At 57.4% G+C, this 12,004-nt stretch overlaps 1 protein-coding gene across 1 annotated transcript; it reads right to left on the reverse strand.

The window, feature by feature from the left end:
- Window positions 1–3,261: 3,261 nt before the first annotated feature.
- Hs3st6 (heparan sulfate-glucosamine 3-sulfotransferase 6) lies at window positions 3,262–11,967 on the reverse strand. Its single transcript, XM_005337817.4, has 2 exons — window positions 11,283–11,967; window positions 3,262–6,698 (listed from the first exon to the last, which is right to left on the reverse strand). Exons 1-2 carry the CDS (start codon window positions 11,693–11,695, stop codon window positions 6,083–6,085), a joined length of 1,029 nt encoding a protein of 342 aa, XP_005337874.1. The 5' UTR covers window positions 11,696–11,967; the 3' UTR covers window positions 3,262–6,082.
- Window positions 11,968–12,004: the final 37 nt, after the last annotated feature.

Here is a 12,004-nt window from a genome sequence, read left to right on the forward strand (position 1 = left end):
AGCCGTGAGGCATGTCCACTCTAGATGGCGCATGGACATGGTTTCTAAGCTGCGAGGAAGGGAGGGGAACCGAGGCCAAGCTGGCGGACTCCTGCCAATGAGGAGATGGTGTTGGGCAGCAGAACACCAAGGTGACTAGAGTTTGTGATGGAGAACCAGAGGAGAGCCACACAGAGCCCCATCCTCTGCAGAGAGTACCCAGATCTTGCACCAAGGACAGATGGAGCAGATGTGAAGGAGACATTCTAGGGAAGGAGCAATCTGAAGGGTCAGAAGGAACCTGGGAGAGCACATACGGCTGGCAGGACCCGCTGCCCCGGCGGCACAGCCAGACTCGGCCTGCACATGTCCCTGCAGCCTCTGAGGGATCTGTGCCCTGAATCCTTTCTTCTGTGGCATCTGTCCCATACAGCTGTGTGCCTCCCTAATGAATCTTTCGTGTCCTAACAGAACTAATAAAGCTCTCCCAGAATCTTCTCTCCCAACACATCCCTGTGCTTCTGAGTTTTCTGTGGAGGTGTTTTTTTTTGTTTTTTGTTTTTTGTTTTTTTTTAACGAAGTGAAATTCACACAACAAAATCAACCATTTTTAAAGTGAACAATTCAATGGCATTTAGTGAATTCCCAATGTTGTGTGACCGACGCCTCAATTCAGTTCCAGAATGTTCTCATCATTTTGAGAGGAAACCCTGCAGCCGCTAAGCAGCCACTCCCTGTCCCTCCAGCCCTGGCCACCACCAAGCTGCTCAGTCTTTATGGATGGTCTATTCTGCACATTTCATACAAATGATTATACAAGATATAACTTCCCTGGCTGGCTTATTTCACTTAGCAAGATGTTTTTGAGGTTGATCCACACAGAAGCAGGTATCAGAATATTATTCTGGGGTTGGGGTAGCTCAGGAGTACAGCACTTGCCCCACATGCATGAGGCCCTGGGTTTGATTCCCTACGTGGAAAAAAATCATTACTTTTTTTGTGGCTGAATAATAGCCCATTGCATGCACACAGTTAGTTTACCTGATCATTTGCTGATGGGCATTCAGGCAGTTTCCACCTCTCAGCTACTTAAATACAGCAGCCAGAAACACAGGTATGTGAGTATCTGTCCAAATCCCTATCCTGAAGACTTTGGGTTGTATGTGCAGAACCTGTCTCATAGCCAAGAATTTTCTTTTTTTTTTTTTTTGTTTTTTGTTTTTCTTTCTTACTTTTTTTTCTAGTACTAGAGATTAAACACAGGGTCCTATATATAAGACAAAAGCATCTACCACTGAGCCACAACCCCAGCCCTTAAAGTCAGGATTTCCTCACCTAGTCCTCCATCACCTAATGTGCCTGTGTGTCCCCTGCTTGAGGCACCTGCTGCCCTGCCCTAGCACAGCTGGTGCCCTCAAGGTGGTCTCCTCTCTCAGGGAACCTCCCTCTGGAATGGCCCCCTTCCCCCTTGCTCCCTGCTTCCTGGTGCCTGTCACATTCTGTATTTAGTACTCCACTCTCCTAGTTGCTTGGTGGCTCACTTGGTCTCCCTGGCCTCTTGGTGACTCCAGACGGTCAGCACTGCCCTGTCCATCTCAGAGTCCTCAGTACCTGTGGGCTAAGAGAATAAATGAACTTGTCAGGCCCTATCAGCTGCTGTCGCTGCCCTGCCTTCCATTTCTCCAGACCCCTCAGCATGTCACTGACATCCAGAACCTTGATCCTGGCCCATGGGAGCCCAGAGAGACAAGGAAGTTCAGGAGCTAACCGGGAGCATGAGGCTGACACGCAGGAAAGAGAGAAAAAGAGCCAGTTCAAAGCCCGAAGGCCTGAGGGAGGCACAGAGGGAGTCGGGCTCAGGAGCAAGGGGCTTCCTGCAGGGCTCCTGCCGATGGTTCCTGGCTGCCCAAAGCTGCCCCTAGGACAAGGTGGATAAAAGGAAATCACAGGGAACCTTCCTCATCCCTAAGCCCCTACCATCTGGCCTCAAGAGTCAGCCCTTGACAACTTGAGAGGAAACTTCTGGAATGGAATGAGACACCAGGTTCAGGACGGCATCACTTTCCCAGCCTCCACGGGAACAGAGGGCATGGGCGGCTGGGATTAAAACGAGGCACTGCCCAGACTAAAGTGTCCAGGCCTTCAAGCATCCCTGCCCTGGTGAAGTCACCACAAATGGACCCCTAGGAAACCACAGTTCAGCAGCTCCTCAAAGGGGACAAGGAGCCTAGGGCAGGTTGGTAAATGGGAAGGGGAGCAGGAAGGCATGGGGGCAGGGGCTACGAGGGGATTCAACTCTTCTGAAGTCACTCAGTCCTTGTCTCACCCGTGGCGTGGTCCCCTCCTGCAGCCAGAGAACAGCCACTGCACGAGGCTGGAGTGTGCACCTTGGGCCATGTGGAAACCAGCCACAAGGATCAGGAGGATCAGGCCTTTCCCAAAGTACCCCTGATTCTGGGGCAAAGGAACCCACAGGTGCTGCTCAAAGCAGACTCTCCCAGTCCAAGCTGCACCCCAGGGGCCCTGCTTCCCTCTACCTCCCCAGACCTGCCCTTCACAGTCCCAAGGAGTCCAGTGGGGAACAAGCCCGAGGCTGCCTCACACTCACCCCTTAGTCCCATCCGCTCTAACCACAGTAGGCCAGCTCAGCCCTCATCAGAAGGGTCACCCAGAACCAGTGGCCTCAGGCAGCTCTTCCTGGAGGAACAGGGGTCGGCAGGCCCAGCCCCAGCCATTCTCTGATCCCAGATTCTGCCTTGACCTGTCCCTGAGGTCAGGCACACCAAGGCAGGCAGTATGCCCCTTGGGATGGACAGCATGCTGAGGACCATTGCAGGGGTGCCAACAGGAAGGAGGAGGACGGGAAAGCTACGGGCACTTTCTGGGTCTCCTCTTCTAGAGGGGGCTTCCCGGTTACCAATGCAGCCTCCCAGTGGAGAGTACGACCCTGTTCCTCCCTGTTTCCAAGGCCAGGGCCTGCTCAGGTTCAGCGTCTGCCACGTTCAAGGCCCAGAGCAAGAACACCACCTTCACTCAGCCCCCCACCCACCCTTCCTAGGACCCACCCTGGACCACATGTGACCAGGAGGCTGGGGCTAAGCGAGGCCCCCTCCCCAGGCTTCTCCTAGCCCCTTCCTTAACGCCAAGGCTGTGAGGACCTCCATCCCTGCCCATTCCCATCCCAGGCCCCTCTCCTGGTCAGGACAGGAAGAAGGTAATTGAATCAGCACTTCTCACCCGTTCTGGAACGTTCCAACATGGAAACCATGGAACAGCTGGGGAAACAATTTAAGGACTTTAATTAAAGGCCGATGACTCCCCCAAGGAGCCCTACCACCCCCACGCAGCCTGTAGGACCCACCACATCTGCACACAGTGTGTTCTGGAGCTCAGCTGGGCACCTTGCACTGGGCGTAGGCCCACAGGCTGAGTTCCCAGTTGGGGGGACAAGAGGGACATCCCAACCCACCCTCTCTCTTCTCTGTTTCCAGAATCTGTCCCTTGAGCCCTGGGCCCAGGCCTCAAAGCCAGGTAAACTAGTGCTCCCCACAACTCTGTGCCCTAGATGGGGAAAGTGGGTCACCTGGATAAGCTCAGCAGAAGCACGGCCACCTCTACCTCCATTCATACTCTCTGTGGGGACAGGCATTTCAGGCAGAGGGAACAGCATGTGCCAGGTCTGTGAGGTTGGAAAGAGCATAGCAGGTGTGAGGAACTGGCCAGGGCCAGCAAGCAGGAAAGTAGGGCTGAGGGGAGTAGGCAGATGTGGGGAGAGGCCTCGAGGGCCCTCACAGCTGCAGGCAGGCATCTGGTCTTCATCCTAGAAGCAGTGGGGGTAGGGCTGGGATTGGAGCATTTTAAAATAATGGAATCTGCCTTCCTCTGAGGACATCCCTCTAGTTGCCATTCAGAGAGCTCCCTGTAGGAGAACAAAGGAGGGGGGAGATGGTGTGGGCCCAGGGCTTCCAGACATAGCAAGCTCAGCACGTTCAGGGAGAGGAGGGGACATAGACACCACGCTGAGCACTCACTGCCTAGCAGGGCCTGTCCTGCTAGGGTTCTGTCCCTTCCTTACCTGGCCCCTGTAACTGTCCAGCCCTTTCCCTCACCACATCAGTCTCGAGTCTGGGGAAAGCTATGGGTTCATCTCATTCACATCTGGGCCCACATCTGCCCACCACGCTGGAACTGCACTAGCCCAGCCAGTGCCAGGAGGGGAGCCTGTAACCACCCCCAACTCTGCCGGGGATGGAGGGGCCTAGAGACAGTTCCAGCCCCTCAGCCCAGCTCCACTGAGCCCACAGAGTAATAGGAGCAGGGGTGTGGGAGGCCAACCTTACACGTGACTAAGTCACACTCCCCAGCTGGGTGCTGAGGCACTCAGTCGCGGAAATGTGGCAGAGCTTTCCCCACCCTTCTAGGGTCGGTGTCTTGTGCATGGGTGTGTCTTGCTACAGCCCCATGGGTGAAGCTATGCTCACCTGTTCCTTTGTAATATAACCCCTTGCCCTGTTTAGGATAGAATCTTCCATGGAAGTGCCTTGTGTGTGTCCCCTTCTCTTACTGTGCCCTTGGGTGTGGCCTACCCAGATGTCAGTCAACCTGCTGACAGCGACATCATGAAGATAGACTCAGCCCCCTGAAACCTGACCCCTTGCCTCATTTAAATAGCTTCTCCTCAATAAAAGGGGTCAGTGCGTGCTCTCGCGCTCTCTCTCTTTCTGCGGACCCTTAAGGTCAGAGGACCCGTCATAGTGACCCCAAAGAAAAAGGTATTGTGTCTCTTGTGTGGTTATTTCTTGCAGCCCAGTTAGCCCAGTTTAACTGGAGTAATCCCTGAGCCTTTTAGTTGCGAGAACAGAAACCCGGCACAGGGGTCTCTAATAGCTGGAGAGAGACAGATGTCCCCATCTACCTCCCCGTCCCACTGAGCCTCTTGGAACATCAATATGAACTGACCCTGTGTCCACAACATGATGGGATCATGTGACAAAGACAGAGGATATGGTGACTGGTGGAGCCACTAGCTCACTGTGAGTTTTGCCAGTCCGTCAGAGAGGGATAGAGGCTGACAGACTGCCCCTCAAACCATCCCTCACTGCTTGCATCCCTGAGACCCAGGACACAGAAGCCCAAGTAACTGAGAAGTAGAAAGGCCACATCAGGGCCAAGGACAGGCATGAGATCCAAGGAGCAGCCTTGAACACAGCCAGGAACACAGCCAGGCCCCGTGGCAGGTCTGGGACAGCACAGGCATGCTGGGCCTGGGCCCAAGCAGCCCCAAGGTCATTATCAGGGCAGCTGGTAGGCACCTGGCATCGAGTAAACGGCCGGGAGCAAGTGAGAGTCATTACCGAGGGGGCCTCACATTCCCTGGAGACGGGTGGACAAGCATCCCAGCCTCCCTGGTTAGGAGTGGGCAGCTGGGCTGCAGATGGGCACTGATTCCTGTCCTGTCCTGGGGGAAGGGCACAGGATAAAAGCAGCCGATCTGGCTGGGGCAGTGAGGGCCTGGGGGAGTGGGCGGGGTCTTGTGGGCTGGGCTGCACTGGACCGGCTTGGCTGGAAGCCATCTCCACTCACCACCTGGCAGTTCCAGGAGGCTGCCAAGAGGGAGCAGCCCCAGGCACTGGGTGCAGGATCAGCTGGGGTTGTGGGTGCAGCACACACAGTCGGCTAGACCCCACTTCAATCCTGTCCACCACCGAGGGGAAGCCCTGCCGATAGAGACATGGAGACAACCCTGCTCATCCTCCCAAGATTGAGAAGAGAGGCCAACTGGAGCCTCCAGAGCCACCAGGGTTAAGCTGTGCGTCACTAGGCAAGCCTTAACCCTCTCCGTGCCTCATGTACTCATCTGTGACATGTGACCAAGTGCGTGCCACCTTCAAGAACTCTTAGGGAGCAGGTTTGGGATGACACCTGAGCAGTCAGTGCCTGTAGTTAGCTGTGTGAGCACTTCCCATCTCAAGGCCAAGTGGAAGATACCCACCCAGACTTTATTCCCTAAATACTCTCCACCTAGCACGTGGAGGCATCTGACCAGATGGGCAAACATAAATACAGTTACTGAGTGTCCAGGACACGTCTGCCTGGGTCTTGCTCAGTCCCAGCCAAAGTCCTGGCTGGTCATCTGGTAGAACTTGCGGTTGAAGGGCCGGTAGAAGTCCTGCAGGCGCTGGACCACAGCCTGAGGCACACGGGGGTGGGGCCTGCCCTTGGACTTGCCCAGGCAGCGGGGGCGGCTGCTACCCTGGGCCTTCTTGAGGCAGGGGAAGCCCTTGGTGGCATTGAAGTAGAAATGCTTGTCCGTGACAACCCGTTTGAGGCCCAGGAAGTCCTGCACGCGCCCGACCTCTCCTGCTGGATCGCTGACCAGGCGCTCACCACTGACAAAAAGAAAATGGGACAAAGGGAAGTAGCGCAGCCAGTTCTCCAAGTGCTGGGCATAGAGGCCAATGCGAATGGCACTCCAGGCCGTGTCCACGGGGCCCAGGCCATGGCGGAAGGCCAAGGCACGGAAGCTGGGCAGGCCGGGGGTCTTGGAGAGTGTCTGGGCGTAGTCAGAGATGGCCCTGGTCACTGGGTTCCGCACCACCACGATCAGCTTCGTGTCTGGGGACATGCTGTGGATGCGGCGGGGGGCCTCCCGTGTCACAAAGTAGCTGGGGGTCTTCTCCATGGTGATCTGGCCATCTAAGGTGCGTGGCATCAGGCTCCTGGGGACAATGGGAAGAGGGGTGGCCCGAGTGGGTGCTGGGCATGGGTGAGTGCTTCGGCTGTGAAGCCGTGTCCCCAGGTTAGACCTGAAGCTCACCCTCCCTCCCACTCAGACCTAGTTCCTGAAGAGCTAGACGGGAGGTGCACTGAGGGGGCCCAGGGAAAATAGGATGATGGTCACTGGGGAGAGTGTGGCCAAAGAACTCCTCATCAGCCATTGGCCATCCTGGGCAAGCTCTAGGACCCCTCAGCCCAAGTGTCTGCTCCTCCGAGGCCTGGCAACCCGGTCCATCAGAGCTGCTGGCCCCCACCTTGACATTGCTCTCACCCCAGACCAAGTGCCCCTGAGCTGGCAAGCCTGGCCTTGTTGCCTGCAGGCCTCTGTGCTCCAATCACTTGAGGTCACCCTTTCATTTGATGGCTGACAGCGTCCCTGAATTAGGTCATCAATTATTGTTATTGACAAGAGTCGCTGGCAGGGGGCCTCTCCCCCATGCCCTGTAGTTTAATTATACCCTCCTCCAGCCTTCATTCACCCACCTGGGCCCAACTCAGAATGCCAAAGAGCCACCAGCAGAAACTGAACATTTGAGAAATTAGTGACATGGCAGTGACCCCCGACCCCGGGGCTTTCCAGACCTTGCAGGGGTCCCAGAGTGCCAGGCCAAGGACTCAGCACTTCTGAGACTCCAAGATTCAGAGGGAGTCAGCTGACCACAGCCCCCAGACTTTCCCAAACCTGGGGAGCCCATCCTAAGCCTCCAGGCTGGGCAGGCCCAGGCACCCCAAGTGGTGTCCTGAGGCAGTGCCTGCAAGCCAGGTAGTGCAGGTGAGGTTGGGCAGGGCAGGGCAGGTCAGCTCAGCAAACAGCTCCAAGGGTGGGCTCGGAACTAGGTCAACAAAGAGCCTGTGCCAGGGAGGAGACACCTCTGCCCAGCCCTGCCCAGCCCTGCTCCCACCAAGAGTCCCGAGGACTGGTCCAGCCAGGAGGGGGACACACAGGGCCAAGTCCAGTCTCAGCCAGCCTAACTGATCCACAGACCTGTGTCCTATCTCCCTATTCAGACCCCTAGGGACACTGTCAGGCCGACACAGGTGCACAGAGCCCCACAATGCAGTTGCCTGTGGTGGGACAGGAGGTACGAACATGTGCCAAACAGGCAAGAGGGAGACCCAGGATGCCAGGCTCCCCAGCACCAACCATAGCCAAAACACAGTTGGATGAGCAGTGTGGGGGGAGCCACCCCATCCCTCAAAACAAGGTCCAGGGTTCAGCTAGCCAATAGAAGTCACCAGGGCTTGTGAGCAAAAACCATTCTCACTCTACCCCAGTTCCATTTGATAGGCAGCAACTGAGGCTCAGAGAGGAAGCAGGACATGCTGAAGATGGATGCTGACCCTCAGCCCTCCTTGAGGCCCACCTGGGAAGTGGTGTCTGCATGTCCTCTCCTCCCAGAGCCCCTGACTCCCACCACCTTCCCTGTATGTCTGGGGATCCTTTTGGAGACAGCACCGACTTCCCCAGGGAGAGCTCCAAGAGACCCTGGCTGCAGTCTGCCCCCTCGCCCCAGGGGGAGTCATAAGAAGGGGAGTGTCCCCTCACTCAGCTCACTGCTGGGAAGGGAGGACACATGGCCTCACCAGAAGTCACCGTCTGGAGCCCCATCCCTAGCTCATCCCCTCCCATCTTTGATGTGCCCTGACCACACCCCATTCCCCACACCAAGTGACTTTAGGGGCCCAGCCCTTTTCCTTCCCAGACTAGACACCTGGTTCTGAACATCTCTGACCCTTCTCCTGCGGAGGCCTGAAAGACTGCTCTCCCTCCGTGCTTTCTCTTCCAGGCAGTTGGAGAAGCAGAACTTCCAAGGGGGCAGTAACTCCCAGACCCCCTGTCAAGGAAGGGAGCAGGAGGACTGGGGACAAGCACTTCCTAGACTCATCCCACCACAAGTCAGCTCTGAGATGGGAAATCTATTGGGATCAATGATTTCTGAGGCCTCCCTGGGCCTCATGGTGGGGTGGGGGATGAGCACTTTGCGGGGTGGGGGAGGATGTGCAGAGCAGAATTCTGACCGTCCATGGCAAACTTCTGACAGGCGGTTCAGAGGACCCTCCCTCCCCGCCGAGCCCACCTCATCTGGTCTGCATTTCCCTGTGGCTTCCACCCAGCCCTGGGCCACTCTCCCTCCTCCCTTCTCAGCACCCCCACCTTTGTGTCCCATACCTTGCCTGGGAGATCTAGCAGAGTCTGGGTCCCAGTGGAAACCAGTTATTGTTCTTAACCTGATGCCAGAAAGTACTGGGGGGTTTGTCCTCAGCCACAGGATGGGGAGGACTGGCCCCATAGAAGCCCCTTCCTCCCTACAAACACATACCCCCTCTGCATTCATTGCTTTTGCATTCCGAGAACTAATGAGGTTCTCCCTGGAATCCCTCTGGCTCCTACCTGCCCCCAGATGGGAGTTCCTGGGGTATCTGTGTGATTCCAGCACCTGTCAAACAGTGGGTGCTCAATGATGAGTGAACAGGCAGCAGATCCTGTTTGAGCTTGGGACTCTCTGGGGCCATGGTGCTCAAGTATTCAAAAGATGAGCAAATGGAGATCCAGGAAGGGAAAACAGTGTGACCATGGGCAACCCAGGACCCATTTACCAAGGCCAGGGGATGGCCAGGGTCACTGTTGGGGGTAAGTGTGGATCAGTTCTCAGTGGAGCAGTGTCCCAGAAATTCAGCTAAGGGAACTGCTTCTCCTACCTCCCCCAACCTGCACCTGGAACAGGGCCCTGGGGGAACTGGGGGGCTCTACCCAGGCCTGTGTCTGGGAACATTGGGGCAAGGGTGGGCATTTTCAGAGCTTGGGGCCTCTTCATAATGGTCCAAAGAACAGACCAGCACAGAGGCTGCGGCACTCATGAGCAGAACGGTGCCATATTTGCACACCTCAGCATACGGCCATGCCTGAGACACTGGGACACACTGTCCAGAAGCTCACACGTGGCTTGCTCTGAATCAGAGGGGTCAGTGCTGGCCAACCCCGAGGGACAGTCCTGGATTAATGGGACTGTGGCCACAGGACCTGACCCCTCCACAACCCTCACTGGAGGTGAGTTTTTAAAACGAGGAAGTAAAAAGTCTCTTCTCAGCAGGGTCACACTGTCCTGAATGCCCCCCACTTCTCTCCTGGACATGTCAGTCTCCCTAAGATTCCCCCTAGGGCTGAGGGTATGACCCCCACCCTAGGGCTGGTCCCTGCTGCCTCTCAGACCCCTCGCCCTCCCCAGAATTTTCCCTCCAAGTAGAGCTAGTGCCAGGGCACACCTGGGTGGGCCTTGGGATCCTGGCGCCTTGAGAACCTCTCAGCACCTACCTATCTCACCCTCCTGGCTTCTCCTCAGTTCCTCTTCACCTCACAGATCCCCTCAACTCCTGTCAAAGCTCATGGGGCCAGTGGCGGCCATGAAGTCTGTGTGTCATTAAAAGGTGCTCCCTTGACCTCTGGCCCCTCTCTCCTTTCTGCTCTTCCTCCGCTCCCTGCACCAGGAATGGGCCAGTGGTCTTTCCCTGGAGCCTGACCTGGGAGGATGCCCAGAGATGGAATACCTTCCCTCACCATGCCCAACTTCCCTAGCACCAGGCCAGCACTACCCTTCAGAGGTCAGGAGCCAGCTCCCCTGTTCTCCACCACCCCGCCCCACCTACCAGTCATCTCAGTGCAAAAGGCAAACAGCAAATGCATGCTGGAGGGGAGGATCTAGGAACAGAGAAACTGGTGTGCATATGTGGGTCCAGACTAGGTGCTAATTCTCCAGGTGACCTAGACTGGGCCTGCGCTTGGGGAAGAGGCGAGAGCCCTCTGTGAATCCTCATTATCCCACAGGAAAGGACAGGGAGACTTCTGGACACAGACACAGCTGCAGGAGGCAGAGGGCAGGGCCTGGCTCTAGCCTCCAGTGCCAAGCTCAGCAGCTGCTTCAGCTGAGGCAGGGAGCACCCCACATTCCACTGCCGCACCCCAATTGGGGTGCAGGGCAGCTACAGAACCCTGTGCAGGAGACTGGGTCCCAATCCCCCACCTGGACAGGTACTGGAGGGCAGCACTCTCCTTCCTACACCCAGACCTAACTTTCTCCAGACCAAAGACCAAAAAAGCCCCCTAGGGTGAGAGCACTTTTTAGGAGGCCAGAGGGAACTTGAAGGCCCTTTCTAAGGTAACTGGCCAGGAGATGATTGGCCATGCATACCCAGAGTAATGATTGGGGGACAGAGTGCCACTGGACTCTAAGATCCCACTGCCTGGAAACTACTTCCTGAGTGGGATCATACACCCACCCACCCATCCCCACCACAATCATGCAAGCCCCTCCAAGACTCCAACAGGGCTTTCCCAGAGTTTTCTAAGTTCCTGGGACCCGTGACCAGGTACCACCTTTGCTCTGGAAGCTACATCCATGGGGTCAAGCTGGAGCCCCCAACAGGCTGGTCTCAGTTCCAAAGTCCCAGGACTCCTCCTGTTGCGTTCCCTGTACGGCACCAGCTGGGGCGCCCATAGAAGCTGACAAGCAGATGGGTAGGAAGCTCACCGATACCAAGCGAGTCCGCGATCATAGCACCTGTCGAAGAAGTGGGGCTCCGAGCCCAGAGCGCGGACGTCGGGGTGCAGCCGCAGAAACTCGAGCAGTGCGCGCGTGCCACCCTTCTTCACGCCCACGATGAGCGCCTGCGGAAAGCGCCGGAGACCCGAACCGCTGGCCACCGGCAGATCTGGCGCTCCAGGGCGACGGGCAGGACTGGTCAATTCTATGCGCGCCGGGGCCAGGGCCGGGACACGGGCGGCTGGCGGGCAGTGGCCGAGGAGGGCGCAGAGGCAGTAGGCGCCGAGCACCAGAGCCACCAGCGCCAGCAGCGCGCGGGGCGCCCTCAGTGGGGGCCCCTGCCCGGACCCGGTGCCCTTGCAGTCCCCGGACCCGCCGCCCAGGCCGCCGCTACCTGCCATAAGGCCACGCCACACCCAGGCCCGGGAGCCGGGACCGCAGGCAGGCGCACATCCCGGCCGGCGCAGCGCTCAGCCCGCGAGCGCCCGGCTTCTGCTCCGAGTCCAGACGCGGGACAGCCGGGGCGCGGGCACAGGGCGGGACCTGGGGCGGGGCCGGGACGCCCCTCCCCTTACCCTCAGCCCGGGCTTCGCCTGGGACACACAGACACCGGTGGACTCTCGGTGCGACCGGTGGCCACCGGGGCAACCCCGACGCTCCTGCTTGGAGATCCTGGCTCTAGCAAGCTTGGCTCGTGTCTTCACTCCTGC

Source organism: Ictidomys tridecemlineatus, chromosome 10 (genome assembly GCF_052094955.1).
Source record: "Ictidomys tridecemlineatus isolate mIctTri1 chromosome 10, mIctTri1.hap1, whole genome shotgun sequence".
Taxonomy (NCBI): domain Eukaryota; kingdom Metazoa; phylum Chordata; class Mammalia; order Rodentia; family Sciuridae; genus Ictidomys; species Ictidomys tridecemlineatus.